This window comes from Apostichopus japonicus, chromosome 9 (genome assembly GCF_037975245.1).
Source record: "Apostichopus japonicus isolate 1M-3 chromosome 9, ASM3797524v1, whole genome shotgun sequence".
Taxonomy (NCBI): domain Eukaryota; kingdom Metazoa; phylum Echinodermata; class Holothuroidea; order Aspidochirotida; family Stichopodidae; genus Apostichopus; species Apostichopus japonicus.
Genome location: NC_092569.1, coordinates 557294 through 576688, shown reverse-complemented (window position 1 = coordinate 576688; position 19395 = coordinate 557294). Strand labels below are relative to the sequence as shown.

The 19395-nt window shown below is 36.7% G+C and overlaps 1 protein-coding gene across 15 annotated transcripts in view; it reads right to left on the bottom strand.

Annotated features, from left to right (window-relative positions):
* Positions 1 to 19395, bottom strand: part of LOC139973076 (uncharacterized) — a 293321-nt gene that overhangs the window by 18452 nt on the left and 255474 nt on the right. For all 15 annotated transcript variants that reach the window (XM_071979459.1, XM_071979458.1, XM_071979453.1 and 12 more), the window contains 18 exons: positions 16854 to 17083; positions 16088 to 16294; positions 13580 to 13705; positions 11479 to 11808; positions 10620 to 10826; positions 10087 to 10312; positions 9082 to 9635; positions 8696 to 8866; positions 8197 to 8352; positions 7746 to 7946; positions 6810 to 6938; positions 5171 to 5347; positions 4180 to 4335; positions 3301 to 3507; positions 2850 to 2969; positions 2480 to 2646; positions 1912 to 2071; positions 406 to 600 (listed from right to left, as the gene is read on the bottom strand). In XM_071979459.1, the coding sequence (XP_071835560.1) occupies positions 406 to 600; positions 1912 to 2071; positions 2480 to 2646; positions 2850 to 2969; positions 3301 to 3507; positions 4180 to 4335; positions 5171 to 5347; positions 6810 to 6938; positions 7746 to 7946; positions 8197 to 8352; positions 8696 to 8866; positions 9082 to 9635; positions 10087 to 10312; positions 10620 to 10826; positions 11479 to 11808; positions 13580 to 13705; positions 16088 to 16294; positions 16854 to 17083 (3719 nt within the window). The remainder of the gene's footprint in view (positions 1 to 405; positions 601 to 1911; positions 2072 to 2479; positions 2647 to 2849; positions 2970 to 3300; positions 3508 to 4179; positions 4336 to 5170; positions 5348 to 6809; positions 6939 to 7745; positions 7947 to 8196; positions 8353 to 8695; positions 8867 to 9081; positions 9636 to 10086; positions 10313 to 10619; positions 10827 to 11478; positions 11809 to 13579; positions 13706 to 16087; positions 16295 to 16853; positions 17084 to 19395) is intronic.

The following is a 19395-nucleotide window of genomic DNA, read 5'->3' as shown; positions in this document are numbered from 1 at the left end:
GGTAGCGATTTTCACAGATAAAGTAAGCTGGGCAGTAGATACAAACTGGTCTCTAAACATTCCATTATGTCAGAGAAACAGCTATCTCTACGCACCAGGGCAGCATTACTTAGCATGTGGGATGTAAGAACCCTCTGTGGGAACAAGGCAGGACTCCAGGAAGGGCAATGCTATAGGTATAAACAACCTACTTTAAACAAGATTAATTTCATCCACGGCTGGCAAAGGAGTGTGTAAAAGTGTTTTACTATTGCGAAGGGGTGTGAGTAGTTGAAGAGGTTAAGAAACAAATCACTAGGGAAATAACACTTGTCTTATGGAGTTAGGTTTGCACACATTTTTGTCAACTCTTAGACTTCAAACTTATGAAGGGATTTCAAAGTTGTTCAAGGTTTTGAGTCCAACCTCTTTGAGAGCATCTTCTAGTCTGGCCTGTTTCTGTACATTCAGTTCGCACACTGTCTCCCATTTAGTGTCCAGCTCATCCAGCTTGGTTTTAAGGTGTGAAGTGTCTTCACTCGACTTATCCATCAGACCTTTGGCTGACTTCTTGACAGACCTGACACTGTTCTTTCTGCTTGCTAGATCTCTCTGGAATCCCTGTCATAAATAATCAGAAACAAAACTGGCCAATCATTATCTGCTAATATCTGTTCCTACTGGCCTGATGGGAAGAGCTAAGATACCATCAGCTTTAAAGTAAAAGGATCTTAGGAAAGATAAGTTAGCCAGCAACAACAACGATTACCGTCAAGTTAGGATACACACTATGGAGTATCCTCTGAGCCTATTCTACGTGTAATGTACTGACATAGGAAATGCAGAACAAACACCCATTTATTCACATCTTCAATCCTATATCCATAGCAAATACAGAACAAACACCCATTTATCCACATCTTCAATCCTATATCCATAGCAAATACAGAACAAACACCCATTTATCCACATCTTCAATCCTATATCCATAGGAAATACAGAACAAACACCCATTTATCCACATCTTCAATCCTATATCCATAGGAAATACAGAACAAACACCCATTTATCCACATCTTCAACCCTATATCCATAGGAAATACAGAACATACACCCATTTATCCACATCTTCAATCCTATATCCATAGGAAATACAGAACATACACCCATTTATCCACATCTTCAATCCTATATTCATAGGAAATGCAGAACAAACACCCATTTATCCACATCTTCAATCCTATATCCATAGGAAATACAGAACATACACCCATTTATCCACATCTTCAATCCTATATCCATTGGAAATGAAGAACAAACACCCATTTAATCACATCTTCAATCCTATATTCATAGGAAATACAGAACAAACACCCATTTATCCACATCTTCAATCCTATATCCACAGGAAATACAGAACATACACCCATTTATCCACATCTTCAATCCTATATTCATAGGAAATACAGAACATACACCCATTTATCCACATCTTCAATCCTATATCCATAGGAAATGCAGAACATACACCCATTTATCCACATCTTCAATCCTATATCCATAGGAAATGCAGAACAAACACCCATTTATCCACATCTTCAATCCTATATCCACAGGAAATGCTTTTCTTTGTTAAGGATAATGAATGCTATGGAAATGAGTTCTTTTGCTCAATGAAATTAAATTTCCTTTGTTAAAATTTATTTAATGCCTAACTGAGATAAAACTGTGAATCTAATCATCTTTAATGAATATGGAAATTGTAATCTTTAATGAATAATCAAATACTGATTACTACTGAATATTCTTCCAATCACTAAAAGCCAAATGTCAAGTCAGCTATACATCTACTGAGAGTTGAGAAATCAGGGTAAAGCATTAAGTAACAGCAGGAGGGTAGTTGGAATGAGGGAGGGGGTGGGGTAGCCTTACCTGATGGGCATCCATGAGGTTGGCCACTGTGTCTTTGTCCCCATGCACAGGGTTATCATCTGCCAAGGTTGGTTCCACCTGGTACATCCATTCCAAGAGAGACTGCAGGGCATCCTTGAACTGACCACTGTATAGTAATGCTTCCTCAAGTTTACGTTGCCTAAAGAACAAACAAGAAAAGGAAGAAGGAGAAGTATCTGATTAGATCTGAAGTGATACAGAAGAAGAAACAAATCAAACTTTATCCAGAAAAACAGAAAGAAGTATTGGGACTGATAATTGATTGCGACATCAGACAAAAATCAGACAATTCCCAATCCTTAAATTCATGAAGTCATCAAAGTCACCAAACTACTGCACAGTACTTGTGAAACCATTAAATACCAAACAACCATTGTCATTAAGAAAGACAAGTAAAATCTGTTTGAAGTCCTTTATATGCATTATTTTCTGCACCCCCGGCCGACAAACTCTTCTGTCAACTGCTTTTCCTGAGAGTAAGTCCCATTTATCTTTGAGGTCAGTCATCATTGCACTGAGGAGTTTTGTGTCTTGTAGACAAACTCACCTGTCAACTGCTTTTCCAGAGAGTAAGTCCCATTTATCTTTGAGGTCAGTCATCATTGCATTGAGGAGTTTTGTGTCTTCTTGATTACTCTTCTCTCTCAGATTCCTGCCAGCCCTGACCACTCCGTCATAGGTAGGCTGCACCATCGATAACTTCTTCTGGAATTCCTATTACCACAGGAATACAAAGCAAAATGTAATCAAATCATCTTCTTAACAAGATTTGATTCTTAAAATAAAAACAATCAGTGGTAGTTATAAGTAAAAATGAATATATCTTTGAAGCCAAAATACCAGACCTGCAGCAAGAATGGTCTAAACTGAACAGCCAAGAGACATAGAGCTGGGAAGGAACATACTGTAGCTATTACCTTGTGTTTCAGACGTTGGGACTTCAGAAATTCTGGGTCGGTACCGACAGATCGGTCATCGTCCATAAACTTTTCGTTCTCATCTAGCCAATCAAACAAGTTGCGATACTGCTCATCAAACTAAAATTTTCATGGAAAAAAAAAAAAAAAACAGACAGGTAATAGATACGCATGCAGGAAAATTTAAGAAAGACGTAAAATTACCGGAATGAATTGCAAACAACGAAAGGATTCACAGGGTTTGATCTATAGAAGGATAGAGTGCAGGATTTAAAGCTTAGTAATAGGCTGTAAACATTGATGCAAATTATGAAGCCCTGTGAAAGTAACATTATTAAGAATATATTCTTAAAAGTATGCAACTTATTTCAACTCTAAATTAAGTATAACAAATAATTTTTTTATGAAGAAGATTTGTAAAGGAAACTAGACAGCTTATAGCACCGTTCACCTGTTTGGCCAATTTCATTCCAGATTCTAATTCTCTTGTCTTTTCGTTACACCTAGAGCCCACTCTTTGGTATCTGTTCTGTACGTTGACCAGCATGTTCTTGATGACAATCACGTCCTTCTTTTGGCTGAAGTACTTTAACTGCGTCCCAAGACGGTCTAACTTGTCCACGTCTTCTCTCTTGCCAGCAACATCTTTCACAAACTCCTGAAGAAGAGTTTAAACATGTAAATATTCCAGATAGAGAACAATACCTAGTGCAGGCTTAGGAAATTATACCTCTTACCACCAAATATTGGTCAAATGTCATAAATTATGGAATCAATTGCTTATATGCCATTTTCATTTTTGTTTCTCTTTACAAAGCACTAGAAAGATAAAAGGAAAACATGGTAAATATATTCTGAATGTTCATTTGGCTTCTATTTTGTGTAAAGTATCAGTGACATCAAGTTTAACATGCCTTGCCTGTGTTTTATTACTACTTGGTAGGACCAGTACTTGGTAGGACCGGTACTTGGTAGAACCGGTACTTGGTAGGACCGGTACTTGGTAGGACCGGTACTTGGTAGGACCGGTACTTGGTAGGACCGGTACTTGGTAGGACCGGTACTTGGTAGGACCGGTACTTGGTAGGACCGGTACTTGGTAGGACCGGTACTTGGTAGGACCGGTACTTGGTAGGACCGGTACTTGGTAGGACCGGTACTTGGTAGGACCGGTACTTGGTAAGACCAGTACTTGGTAGGACCAGTACATGGTAGAACCAGTACTTGGTAGGACCAGTACTTGGAAGGACCAGTAGGGTTGTATAAGTGTCATAATGAAGGGCATCACTCAACTCCTGTAAGTGATCATAACCAAACCACTTTTCCTTACCCTATGGTCACCAATCTGTTTCTGGACATTCTCATAAATGGTGCTGGGTCGCTTTGTGTTGGTTAGGGTCTTCTCAGCCGCTGTCAACCAGACAATGAAATCTTGAAGGCCAACATCAAACTCCTGAGCATTTTTCAAGGCATCTTCTAACTGTGTCTGAAGAAAATGATCAAGGGCACATCGTTAAAACTGGGCATTGTACTGGGTGTTATAAGAAATGAATGGTACTGGAAATATGTTATTTAAATACAACATCACAAGGTGAGCACTGTTATGATGCAACTAGCAAAAGAATCCTCCAAGTGATCAATTTGGAAGAAATAAAAAACATCCAAATCATGTTACAGTTGCATTTTGAAAGAAACAGTTTGAAAACACAGACATTTCATTTTCATCAAATATATCTCATCGCTACAACTAATTGTAATACTTCAGGTGCTATGAGAATGAATGAGTTAAAGAGGGCGGGTCACAAAGAAGAGTTTTCTTGGAGGACAAGCCATAAATCCATTTCATCATATACATGTACAATCAAAACCACCCAATTGAAGCCAATCTTTGACCAAAGCAAGAAATTACTCAAAAGCTATGAAAAAAATTACTTAAAATAAAAATAATATAAAACTGTTAGCAAACTGCTTATCCACTAGAGAGCCTGTGTAGGAGAACGTGGCCTGACGTTTCGATCCTAGCAGGATCTTCTTCAAAGGCTAAATGACAAGTAACAGTAACAGAAGGTACAAAAACACGCACAGAATGCAGACAGGTTAATGAGCATGGTGAACACAAAGAGATAGATGTAAGGGGATAAGTAAAAACTTACTTGTCCCCTGAATTGTACTGACAATACACATCAAGGACATTTTAAACAAACTATGGTCAAACTGTTTGCATCAATGCATTATGACATCACATGTCATATTGCATATTCATCAAGTTGCATATGTATATGCAACAACTCAGATGTAATGACATGTGAGGTAGCACTTACTTGTTTTTCTTTGGCTTTTTCTACTGATTGATTCCACTTCTTGTCCAGTTCTTGAAGCTTTTGTGAAATCCCTCCTTGATTGTCCCCACCTGGACCTATGTCCTCTTTCATCTTGGCTCCTTCCTCTAGTAGCTTCTTCAACAATTCTTCTTTGTCACCAAACTGCTTCATTAAAGCCTATACGACAGAACGTAAAAGGAAGAGGTTACAAATGAATGAAGAAACAAGAAGGACCAGTCACTTAATAGAAAGAAAAGTTGTTACATCAGCATTTATACTGTGTTAATGCTAACCAGTGCAACTGACCCATGAAGCAAACCTCAAATCTCAAATCATAGCTACAAAATCAAGCAGAGCATTGGATCAGTCATGAAGTTACCACGGTTTTATACTCCTACCCATCCATTCTCTCATCCTCAAACACTAAAACTACCAAAACTTGAAAATATCCATATGTATAACACAAACCCTAACCTACACACACAAGTTTATGTCTCTTGTCTATTATTTTATTATTATATGTATACGATACATTTCTATACAATATTATTTTATTTATATGTATACTATACATTTCTATACCATAGTTTATTTCTATATGTATACTATACAAAATTAAGTTTATTTCTATATGTATACTATACAAAATTAATTTTATATATATATTTATATATATCTATATATATTTATATGTATACTATACATTACTATACAATATTAGCTTATGTCTATATATGTATGCTATACATTTCTATACAATATTTTATTTCTATATGTATACTATATATTACTATACAGTATTATTTTATTACTATATGTACACTATACATTTCTATACAATATTATTTTATTTCTATATGTATACTATACATTTCTAAACAGTATTATTTTATTACTATATGTATACTATACATTTCTATACAATATTATTTTATTTCTATAAGTATACTTTACATTTCTATACAATATTATTTTATTACTATATGTATACTATACATTTCTATACAATATTATTTTATTTCTATATGTATACTTTACATTTCTATACAATATTATTTTATTATTTTATGTATACTTTACATTTCTATACAATATTATTTTATTTCTATATGTATACTTTACATTTCTATACAATATTATTTTATTATTTTATGTATACTTTACATTTCTATACAATATTATTTTATTACTATATGTATACTTTACATTTCTATACAATATTATTTTATTACTATATGTATACTATACATTTCTATACAATATTATTTTATTTCTATATGTATACTTTACATTTCTATACAATATTATTTTATTATTTTATGTATACTTTACATTTCTATACAATATTATTTTATTACTATATGTATACTATACATAATCATACAGTATTATTTTATTACTGTATGTATACTATACATTTCTATACAATATTATTTTATTTCTATATGTATACTATACATAATCATACAGTATTATTTTATTACTGTATGTATACTATACATTTCTTTACAATATTATTTTATTTCTATACGTATACTATACATTACTGTATATAATTTTTTTATTACTTTATGTATACTATACATTACTGTACAATACAAGTTTATTTCTACATATGGTAACTATCCAATGAACATACTTTGTGTTTATCTAGTTGTTCTCTGGCTGAGTCTGGCAGTCCTCCTACTGGCTCTGCTCTGGAGATGAGTTTATCAGTCGACTCCAGCCAGTCCAGTAGCTGGTCAACTTGATCTTGGAATGTTTTAGCCTGGTCAGAGAGAAGAAGATCAGAAATTTATGAAACATTCAACTTAAATTTGTTAAAACCCAGAATATTCAATGCCGATGACTTTCATTACAATGGAGAAAGGCAAAAGATGCATGAACTTAATTTGTAACTATTGAAAGCAAAATATTATTAGCACCTTGTTTTTATTCTCTTGTGTCTAATGAATGATTTTACTTCCAAGATGAATAAAAACTTGGAAATAATACCATTTTGCTTGCAACCAAAACAATCCTCAGAAATAATGGAATCTGTCAACGAAACTCAGGGTTTGATTACTCTTTACAAATGCATAAAAAACCTTTACAATGTAACAGTGCAACATTGACAATGTTTGAGAGGTTCATTACCAAATAACATTTACAATGTTAATGGAAACATATCCTGGTTTTCAGTGATTGATATCTTGCAGAAATGTGCACATTGCTCATACTGAGATTGCCTTTGAGGCAAAAACAACAATTCTTTTTGGAATACCCATATTGGTTGGGCTTCCCTCTAAAAGATTACCCTCCATTACCCCAATCTATTAACCCACACTGTTAAAATCCTTCAAATTGCAAATTTCACAGATAAATAGTATTTATCAATCAAAAACTCTTACACAGGATTTGTTCTTACAAAATGAGTTATTGCAAAATAACCCCTATGAGGTTATCTGAAATAATCACAGACACTTACTACACTGTTGAGTATCAAGTATTTTTGAGCATTATCATATAAATAAATGAAATAAGTGAGGACCCCTCCCCAATAACCATCAAAAAAAGGATGAGAAGAGATTATCACCTCTCCTAGGCATTTCTCCAGTTCCTGTTGTCTATCAGCACTCTTTTGGACCAAGTCCTCCCATTTATGATTGACAGTGTCCAGCTTTCCTTCGATGACTCTGGCTACCTCAGGATTATCAGCCGTAGCCAGAAATCCTTGTCCGGCCTTGTTTACCGAATCAACGCTCACCTGGTGTGCTAGGATGTCGTTCTGCAACACCTGAGTAAAGTGTGTATAAAAGCCTAGGTTACTAATAATAATATTGAATATTCAAAAGCCAGCAATCATGGAGAAGAAACTGAGGTAGAGTTTATGTTTTGCAACTTCCTTACAGGAAACTGTAGTTGCTCATCATTACATTACTGTCTTATTTGTACACATGGCTAGTTATACAAAGTGATATCATCACTAAATCAAACAGCAGATTATGTCAATAACACTACAATTACTACAAACAGGTCATCCTTACCTTGTGCTTAGCCAGTTGGACCTCATCTTGCTTTGGATCTCCAGTCAGAGGGACCTGCTCAAGGAGGACCTCCTCTGTACGGTCCATCCAGCTGTTGAGTTCATCCAACGAGGACTCCAAATGGCCAAGAGCAAGTAGACCAGCTTCCAGTTTGTGCTATGGTAGGTGAGAGCAAATGGATTGATATGTATTACATAATATAAACATATATATATGATTAATGTATTCAATGATGCCTGATCACTGACATCACAGAACATGTATGTAACATGAAGAGCAGATATGGTTGACAATTCAAATGGTTTAATTATACATCCAAATGGCCTATCATTTTTTTTTTCATTCCTTCATTGATTTACTTGAAGGTATAGCTTCAAGCCAATTAAACTCTGTGTTCACATACATATGTTATGATACCAACTTGAGGGCTGGAATGGCTGAAATAAAAGAAACTATAGATCTGTTTTGGAATCTCTTCTAGATCATGCTTCTACTCTACCTGGCGATCTTGAGCCTTTTCTGTGAGTTCTTTCCAGTTTTGATTTACATCAGCTAAGGGTTCCGTCACCTGAGCTTTATCATCCTCTTCACAATTTGCCACAAGTTTATTGGCCTCTCGGTTGATGATTTCCAGGTCCATATTCTTCTCATCTAACGTTTTCTTGAAGTCCTAGAATGAAAAAAAATTAACCAAATTAAGATAAAAAACAACCTGATTGAATTATTCCCTTCTAAAGGGTTATCACTCAGACTTTTACCAATGATATTGCAATTGGAGTTACCATCTTCAGAAAGTTAAATTCTGTATCAATATTCAGTTACCACATATACAGTATTGGTATTAACATTTTAAATACAATCTATTAATGATAAACTATATCTTACCTTGAGGTCATCTAGTTGTTGCTTGATGGTCTCTGGATCAGCACCTACTGGGGGCCATGTCTCTAATTCTTTGTCTTTTTTATCAATGAATTCTTTCATCTCTTCCAGACTCACTTCAAACTTCTCGGCAGTCTCCAATGCATCCTTCAGATCCTTCTCTCTCTTACAAATCCCATCTTTGAGATTCTCCCAGCTCTTACTCAAATCATCCAGATTTCGTTGTACCTCCGGTTTGTCTGTATCACCGCAGAGTTTCAGGAGGTCCTGCCCACTCTGCTGACAGAGGTCCAGATCCTGTTCATGGGCCTCGACATCCTCCTTGATGGCTGTGAGGAGGTCTAGTTGACTCTGGAGGTCTTTGGTGGTAGCAGCGGGTAGGTCCTCTGCACTCAGCTGGTTCTCTAGGTCCTGGATGGTGTTCGTGGTACCACCTAGCTCGCTTCTGAATAGCTCGGCAGCAACCAGTGTTTCCTGGAGATCTGAGGCACGCTGATTGGCTGTTCTTGCCAAACCGTCCCATTTACTACTCAGCTTGTCTAGTTTGCCCTTCAACTCTGAGAAACAAGAAGAGCAAAGTAAATTATTATGCATATGGAGATTAAGTGTCAGAAGAGATGATGTTGATATTCTAACATTAGCTCTCAAAGCTGACATGACCTACAACAGATGACATAACGTAAGATGGCCTCCTCTGTCCGATACAATGTTCAGGCACATAGCCAGGCGGGTGCAAGTCGAACTTACCCCCTCCCCCACCCTTCCCCATTCATGCAGATTAATGTGTCTCCCCATTCACTAAATGTACCAATAGAGTTGTGCTTCCCTACATCTTTCATGCAACAAAGGCACCTATATACCCTTCTATCCATACAATGCAGTAAATTCAGCTATAATAGTACAGCCCATAATTCATAGCCTGAAGCATAGCAGAGTTTATAGTAGGTGAATGGTTACACACGATTTGGACTTATTTCACCTCAAGTTACAGGAATACACCACCCTTACCTTTAGCATGAGGGTCTCCTGTAGGTGCCGCAGAGATCATTTCACTGCCAGCCTTCCTCAGAGCTTCTACTGTCTCCATCTGGCTGTCCACGTGGTCTTGTAAGTTGCGAACTTTCTTGATCTGTCGTCTCAAAGGTTCTGGGTCAGCAGCGATGGCTTCTGGGCGCTTGAGTTTGTCTTCATAGGTGTGCAGTTCATCCAACATGGAATCCAGGTCTTCAACAAACTAGAAAAACAATTAGAGGGATGGTTGACATGTGAGGAACATGATCAACTAGCAACGTCTTAGTCAAAAACAGCAAATATTAACTAAAGACAATGGTAGATAGATGGTATAAAAGGTGTCCACAATGGTTATGTATGGGAAGGGGGAAGGGTGGAAGGGGAGACGGGGGAATGGGAAAAGTGGGGAGGGGGTAGGGGAGAAGGGGAGACGGGCGGGAGGGGAGACGGGAGGGGGAAGGGGAGACAGGGAGGGGCAGGTGGGAATTGGATCACCTTTAATGTAAGTGCCACCCTATGTTTTAACTTACAGAAGATGCCCTCTGTAACATGTCAAACATCTTGTCTCCCTTCTTGTCCACATCTGTCTTGATATTTTCGTAACGTTTATTGTCATCGTCTACTTTAGCCTGCACTGAGCTAGCTCCAGTCCCTGGGCTGAGTTTGACTAACTCTGGGGCGATCTTGTTCAGCTTGTCCACATGTTGCTTCTTTTCTGCAATGTTCTTCTTCATGAACTGGATAAAGAAAATGAAACATTGAAAACAAAATAAGTTCAATAAATAAATATTAATAGTTGGATAGTTTGTGATATCAAGGACATTCTCTGACCCATGTTGAAAGACCCAATATATGATAAAGGAAAATGGTCTCTAAGGCCATGTTTCTGCCATACTTTACTTCAACATTAGACTTGTTGTATTAGGTAACTTATACTTCAATGCTGAAGTTATTATGTTAGGTAACTTGTATGTAAAAGAACATTTGCATAGGTGCAAGTATTCTACAATAAATTTAAACAAATGTTTGATGCACCTGGTATAAAAATATAATTTTTTTCTGCGGCCAATTAGGTTTTAATTTTCATGCACAAAAATAACATTCATGCATGAACTGATCGCTGTGTGAGAGGAAGTAAGGGGTGAATGCATGTAATTGAGGGTACACTTTGAGTGTACAGACTGGTAGGTAATAGTGAAGAGACAGGTAAGCCTGGTACAATATACAAATGAGCTCTCCAAACTATAACCAACATACCTACCTAGTTACTGGGCAATCAAACTCATAAAATTAACCCACTTTGAAATGAAACCCATATAATTCTCTACTGTAAAAGAGGTAACTGTGTGAGGGTAGAGGTAGGGACATGACCTTTAGCCACTTTCTTACCCTGTTTTCCTCTACTTCTTTCCTAAGTTCTTCTGGTTCTAACGGGATTGGCTTGTCTTCTTTCAGCTCAGCTTCCATGTCATCTAACCACTTAGCTAGTTCCTGGTGTGTCTCGTTAAACTGCATTGCCAAGGGGAAGGTCTCCTCTAACACATCCACACGATTGTCACTCTTGTTTGCTAGGTCTTCGTATTTCTTTCGCAAGCCGTCGGCCAGTTCTTCCAGCCGTGCTTTCTGTTTGGGGTCGGTCGTCTTCTCGATGACTTTCTCTGCTGCTCCGAGAGCATCCTGCACTCGGCTGCTCTTGCTGTTGACTTCTTTGTCAAGGACCTAGTTAGGAAGAGAAAAATAAACAAATGTTTAGGGACCTAGACAGGTAAATAAGAGTAAAGCATTAATATTAACATAAGAATAGATATATGAATCAATGTACAATCCAGAATGCCTGGATTTTGAACATAAGACTGATTCTTTGTTCATTTTTAACAACAAACAAGAATTGATCCCTGACACAGCAAACAAAGCCAATTTGGGTATTATTTCACATAATATCCAGACATCAGGAGAAATTACAAATTACAAAATTTGCAACGTCTGCAGTGATGTGTTCAGAATACTTGATTAATTTGGATTAACAGCGAAGTTATGGACCAGAGGGAATATACACAGTGGTGTATTCATGTTTTTACTGAAAACTCATGTGCTTGAGGTCCGATCTTTCTAGCAATGCACCATGTCTGTACCTCTGGAATAGTCATAGGGGATAAATGATATTCTGACTGCAACATGCAGAGAACCATGCAGTTACCATAACAACGCTGCTCGATACTAGATTCAGTATTGCTTACAGGAGGTTTATCTGATATCCCTGGAAAATCATTTAGGTCTTATCAACTTGCTTTATTTTATATGACATCTCATTGCCTTTGAAAAGTTTCTATAATTTTGTAAAGTGAACATGTTATTTTGCAAAAATTTCAAATATCCAGTTGCATAGCAGCTAAGTCAAGTCTTAGGTGTTCCTACACTTCTGGACATAATTTGTTTAAATTTATAGGTTTAGATGTTCATACACTTCTGGACACAATCGGTTTGAATTTATAGTTTTAGATGTTCCCTCACTTCTGGACGTAATCGGTTTGATTTTTTGGTTTTAGATGTTCCTACACATCTGGACATAAACGGTTTGCATTTATAGTTAAGATGTTCCTACACTTCTGGACATAGACGGTTTCAATTTATAGTTTTAGATGTTCCCTCACTTCTGGCCGTAATCGGTTTGATTTTTTGGTTTTAGAAGTTCCTACACATCTGGACATAAACGGTTTGAATTTATAGTTTTAGATGTTCCTTCACTTCTGGACATAAATGGTTTGAATTTATAGTTTAAGATGTTCCTACACATCTGGACATAAACGGTTTGAATTTATAGTTTTAGATATTCCTACACATCTGGACATAAACGGTTTGAATTTATAGTTTTAGATATTCCTACACTTAGGGATATATTATACAGTGAATTTATACAGTGTTTGATGTCTTCTATATCTGCCTTCATAAGAAACCATTGACCAATAACTATATCATGCTATAAAAACTTCCTGGGAAAAAATTGAAAATTGAAAATGAAAGCATATGAAATTAACAACCAGCCTTTATAGTTCATTGTAATATGAAACTAACTTCAAATGTGGTTATGTTGAAGAAATATCAATGTGTAAGCTTAACAACCAGCCATATAGCTCATTGTAATGTGAAACTAATTTCAAATGTGATTACGTTGAAGACATATCAATGTCTATGCCAACTATTGCAATACACAAACCCATTTAGTTTCACTATGACTTTTCAAATGAGAAATGACTGTTCTTTCTTGTAACCTTTATGAGACTAATTAAACAGTTTGCTTCTCAACTGAACTTGAGGTAACCATAGTAAAGTTGACACATTTACTTGAAAACAATTGGATTGTAATATTATAAATAAGATAGATTGAATACTTAAAATTATATTATGAACTATTTCACTGTCATTCAAATCTCTAATGGGCAACTACCTGATCATTCTTTCATCCTGTACAATAATTAGCAGTGATACGTACCTTGGACTTTTTGAGTTGGTCTTTCACTCCCATAGGATCAATACTGACTGACTCTCTGGTTACATGTTCCAATTGCATACCAGTCTCATCCACCCAGTGCAATAAACTGTCCAAACTGTGCTCCAACTGTAAAGTACCAAAGAAAATAGTACTTAGTATTTCTACTCCACTCATCGATAGTTGAGCAGTTTTGCAAACCATGTACATACCCAAATTGATATTTCTGGGTCTTCTGAAGACAAATATCTTACTGGATTAACAAGTTGACTAATAACTCACTAATTTGATGAAAGCTACAACAAATGTATCATTGCAGGTCATATGCAGGATGAAAAACATCATGAGTAGAGAAAGAACTCAGATCTGTTTATTATACATCAAGTTGTTCAGTTTATACCATTCTAACCATCTCAATGTGAATTTCTTTGGACAAGTTACTCAAATTTAGTCCTACTTACTCATGAATATTCATGATTACATTGCCAAACTTTGCATCTTTGTTGAGATTCCAGGAAACAGGTTGTGAGTAGTGTAAAACAAGATTAGGGTTTAACTTAGCTACATTCCAATGACATCCTCAGAAAAAGGTGTGAGCTGTCACTTAATAATGTCCCACTAATAAATGAGGTGTGAGATGTCACTAAATAATGTACCACTACTTAATGAGGTGCGAGGTGTCACTAAATAATGTACCACTAACAAATGAGGTGTGAGGTGTCACTAAATAATGTACCACTAATATATGAGGTGTGAGGTATCACTAAATAATGTACCACTAATACATGAGGTGTGAGGTGTCACTAAATATTGTACCACTAATATATGAGGTGTGAGGTATCACTAAATAATGTACCACTAATATATGAGGTGTGAGGTATCACTAAAATGATGTGCCACTAATAAACGAGGTGTGAGGTGTCACTAAATAATGAACCACTAATAAAAGATGTGTGAGGTGTCACTAAATAATGTACCACTAATATATGAGGTGTGAGGCGCACTAAATAATGTACCACTAATAAATGAGTTTTGAGGTGTCACTAAATAATGTACCACTAATACATGAGGTTTGAGGTGTCACTAAATAATGTACCACTAATACATGAGGTGTGGGGTGTCACTAAATAATGTACCACTAATAAATGAGGTGTGAGGTGTCACTAAATAATGTACCACTAATAAATGATGTGTGAGGTGTCACTAAATAATTTAAAACTAATACATGAGGTGTGGGGTGTCACTAAATAATGTACCACTAATAAATGAGGTGTGAGGTATCACTAAATAATGTACCACTAATAAATGAGGTGTGAGGTATCACTAAATAATGTACCACTAATAAATGAGGTGCGAGGTGTCACTAAATAATGTACCACTAATACATGAGGTTTGAGGTGTCACTAAATAATGTACCACTAATACATGAGGTGTGGGGTGTCACTAAATAATGTACCACTAATAAATGAGGTGTGAGGTGTCACTAAATAATGTAACACTAATAAATGAGGTGTGAGGTGTCACTAAATAATTTAAAACTAATACATGAGGTGTGGGGTGTCACTAAATAATGTACCACTAATAAATGAGGTGTGGGGTGTCACTAAATAATGTAACACTAATAAATGAGGTGTGAGGTGTCACTAAATAATTTAAAACTAATACATGAGGTGTGGGGTGTCACTAAATAATGTACCACTAATAAATGAGGTGTCACTAAATAATGTACCATTAATAAATGAGGTGTGAGGTGTCACTAAATAATGTACCACTAATAAATGAGGTGTGAGGTATCACTAAATAATGTACCACTAATAAATGAGGTGCGAGGTGTCACTACATAATGTACCACTAATAAATGAGGTGTGAGGTGTCACTAAATAATGTACCACTAATAAATGAGTTTTGAGGTGTCACTAAATAAGGTACCACTAATACATGAGGTTTGAGGTGTCACTAAATAATGTACCACTAATACATGAGGTGTGGGGTGTCACCAAATAATGTACCACTAATAAATGAGGTGTGAGGTGTCACTAAATAATGTACCACTAATAAATGAGGTGTGAGGTGTCACTAAATAATGTACCACTAATAAATGAGGTGTGAGGTATCACTAAATAATGTACCACTAATAAATGAGGTGTGAGGTGTCACTAAATAATGTACCACTAATAAATGAGGTGTGAGGTATCACTAAATAATGTACCACTAATAAATGAGGTGTGAGGTGTCACTAAATAATTTAAAACTAATACATGAGGTGTGGGGTGTCACTAAATAATGTACCACTAATAAATGAGGTGTGAGGTATCACTAAATAATGTACCACTAATAAATGAAGTATGTGAATTCCTCTTCAGGGAGTACACAACCAATGTGTACATATCTGTCGGCTGAACTTTCTTCCCTCCCCAAATCCCATCCTGACTCTCCTTGTCAAGATAAGAACGCAAATATTACTTTGAAGTATGTTAACCGGTGAAATATATCCTAGCTGTTGTGACTCACCTTCTGAGCGCCCTCTTGCATGGCACTCAACTGATATTCTACATCCTTGACCTGTTTGCTCAAGTCTTCAAAACGTTTGTTGTCTTTATCTAAGGTCTCTTTGACATTGTTAGCTCCTGGACCAGGACTTAGCTCAATTAGCTGCTTTCCAACTACATTTAGTCTCTCAAGGACAGGTTTATGTTCATTTATGGCTTGCTGTAGTTTCTGTAAACGGAATTAATAAGGCATAGAAGATAAAAGATTGTGCTGTAATGACAAAAGATCATTAAAACATTAGTTAATTGTAGAAACTAATGATACCAGGCCCTAAGATAAAGCTTGAAGAGGGCATAGCATATGTGTGTGGTCATTTATAAAGGAAGGAGTATGTTGGTATCAGGGGGGGGGGGGAGGGTTCAAGGAAAACCAAATTGGTTGGGACTAGTAAGAATGTCGGTTCTACCAGCTCTGTAAATATGGAGGAGTGGGGAGAGCATGCTGGGTGAAGGGATGCCACCAAAACTGAAGGACATACAACAATTTTAACTCTATGCTATCAATTCTTTGAAAGAAACTGTTCCATGAAATTATCAAAAATTGAAAATGTTGAACTACTACAAATCTTGTGAATTCTATATTGAACAATATTTATGTAAAATGACAATAATCCTGAAATGTCTGCAAGAAATCTGGTGGTTCTCCCTCCCTCCCCAGATAACAAACGTGATGAATTTTTTTGAGGGTGATCAGAAGAGGGCAAAGAGAGTGGAGAGGACATGCATACCTGTTGTTTTTGCTTCTGTTCTTCTGCTGGGGCATTACCATCCAGAGACTGAAGGTCCTTCTCGGCATCATCTAACCAAGTACTCAACTCCTCGTGTTTCTCTTCAAACTCAGTAGCGAGAGGCAGAGCCTGGCTGAGTTGGTTGAGACGATCTTCGCTCTTGTGAGTAACTCCATCGTAACGATGCTGGACAGTGTCCAATCTTTGCTGTACCTCAACTCTTTCTTTACCTAACAGCAAAACAAGAAAGGGAGAAATACACGATTTCATTGATGTTTAGTCTCACAATGAACTTTAATCCTTCTACCTTCTCTGGAAACGTTGCCTGCTCAGTAATCACTCTGTTGCTAAGCTATATCCTGCAAATTACTCCAAGTGCATATTGATACCACTGGTGCATTTATAGCTAAGTCAGGTTATAGCTACCAAGCATAGACAGATGTATAGCTGTGTCAGGTTAAAACTACTAAGCATAGACAGATTTATAGCTAAGTCAGGTTATAGCTACTAAGCATAGACAGATGTATAGCTGTGTCAGGTTATAGCTACTAAGCATAGACAGATTTATAGCTAAGTCAGGTTATAGCTACTAAGCATAGACAGATTTATAGCTAAGTCAGGTTATAGCTACTAAGCATAGACAGATTTATAGCCAAGTCAGGTTATAGCTACTAAGCATAGACAGATTTATAGCTAAGTCAGGTTATAGCTACTAAGCATAGACAGATTTATAGCTAAGTCAGTTATAGCTACTAAGCATAGACAGATTTATAGCTAAGTCAGGTTATAGCTACCAAGCATAGACAGATTTATAGCTGAGTCAAGTTATAGCTACTAAGCATAGACAGATTTTTAGCTGAGTCAGGTTATAGCTACCTAGCATAGACATATTTTTAGCTAAGTCAGGTTATAGCTACCAAGCATATAGACATATTTATAGCTAAGTCAGGTTATAGCTACCTAGCATAGACATATTTATAGCTAAGTCAGGTTATAGCTACTAAGCATAGACATATTTATAGCTAAGTCAGGTTATAGCTACTAAGCATAGACATATTTATAGCTAAGTCAGGTTATAGCTACTAAGCATAGACAGATTTATAGCCAAGTCAGGTTATAGCTACTAAGCATAGACATATTTATAGATAAGTCAGGTTATAGCTACTAAGCATAGACAGATTTATAGCTAAGTCAGGTCATAGCTTCCAAGCATAGACAGATTTATAGCTCAGTCAGGTTATAGCTACCAAGCATAGACAGATTTATACCTAAATCAGGTTATAGCTACTAAGCATAGACATATTTATAGCTAAGTCAGGTTTTAGCTACTAAGCATAGACATATTTATAGATAAGTCAGGTTTTAGCTACTAAGCATAGACAGATTAATAGCTAAGTCAGGTTATAGCTACTAAGCATAGACAGATTTATAGCTAAGTCAGGTTATAGCTTCTAAGCATAGACAGATTAATAGCTAAGTCAGGTTATAGCTTCTAAGCATAGACAGATTAATAGCTAAGTCAGGTTATAGCTACTAAGCATAGACAGATTTATAGCTAAGTCAGGTAATAGTTTATAAGCATAGACATATTTATAGCTAAGTCAGGTTATAGCTTCTAAGCATAGACAGATTAATAGCTAAGTCAGGTTATAGCTTCTAAGCATAGACAGATTAATAGCTAAGTCAGGTTATAGCTTCTAAGCATAGACACATTTATAGCTGAGTCAGGTTATAGCTACTAAGCATAGACAGATTTATAGCTAAGTCAGGTTATAGCTACTAAGCATAGACAGATTTACAAATGATTTCTTATTTCTCTATATCTTAAATGAGGAACTCTGGGCATTGCTAAATTGAATGGACCACTTGTATTGATGTCCAGTCTTTTAACATTTTTATACTCTTTCTCTGAGATAAACTGCATTGCCTTCCTAGCTCACCACCCTACCTACTCCCATTCCCTTTGTACCTCACCACCCCTAACTACTTCCACTGCCCTCCTACCTCCACATTCCTAACTATACTTCCATTCCCTCCCTACCTCCCTACCCTACCTACTCCCATTCCCTCCCTACCTCTCCACCCTTCCTACTCTAATGCCCTTCCTACCTCCCTACCCTACCTACTCTCATGCCCTTCCAACCTCTCCACCCTACCTACTTCCATTCCCTACCTCCCCACCCTACCTACCCCCATTCCCTACCTCCCCACCCTAACTACTCCCAGCGGCGTAGCCAGCATTCTATTGTTAGGGGGGCAAGATTTTTCTTAAGGGGGCAACCCTGTCATGGTTGATGGTAGGAATTACCAAGAAATATATGTATTAATGGGTACCTTGTCTGCACAAATACACATACAATGGTTACATGCCCAGATTTCTTCACAAACAAGTTTCACTAGGCCTATAGGGCCTATACGTGCAGTGAAAATTCTCCACGAGTGGCATCATTGGTCGCTGAAAATGCACATGGGTTGCTAGCGCTAGTTTGGAATGGTTATACAACCAGCCAAATTATTGGTGCTTATTCTGTAGGATGATATT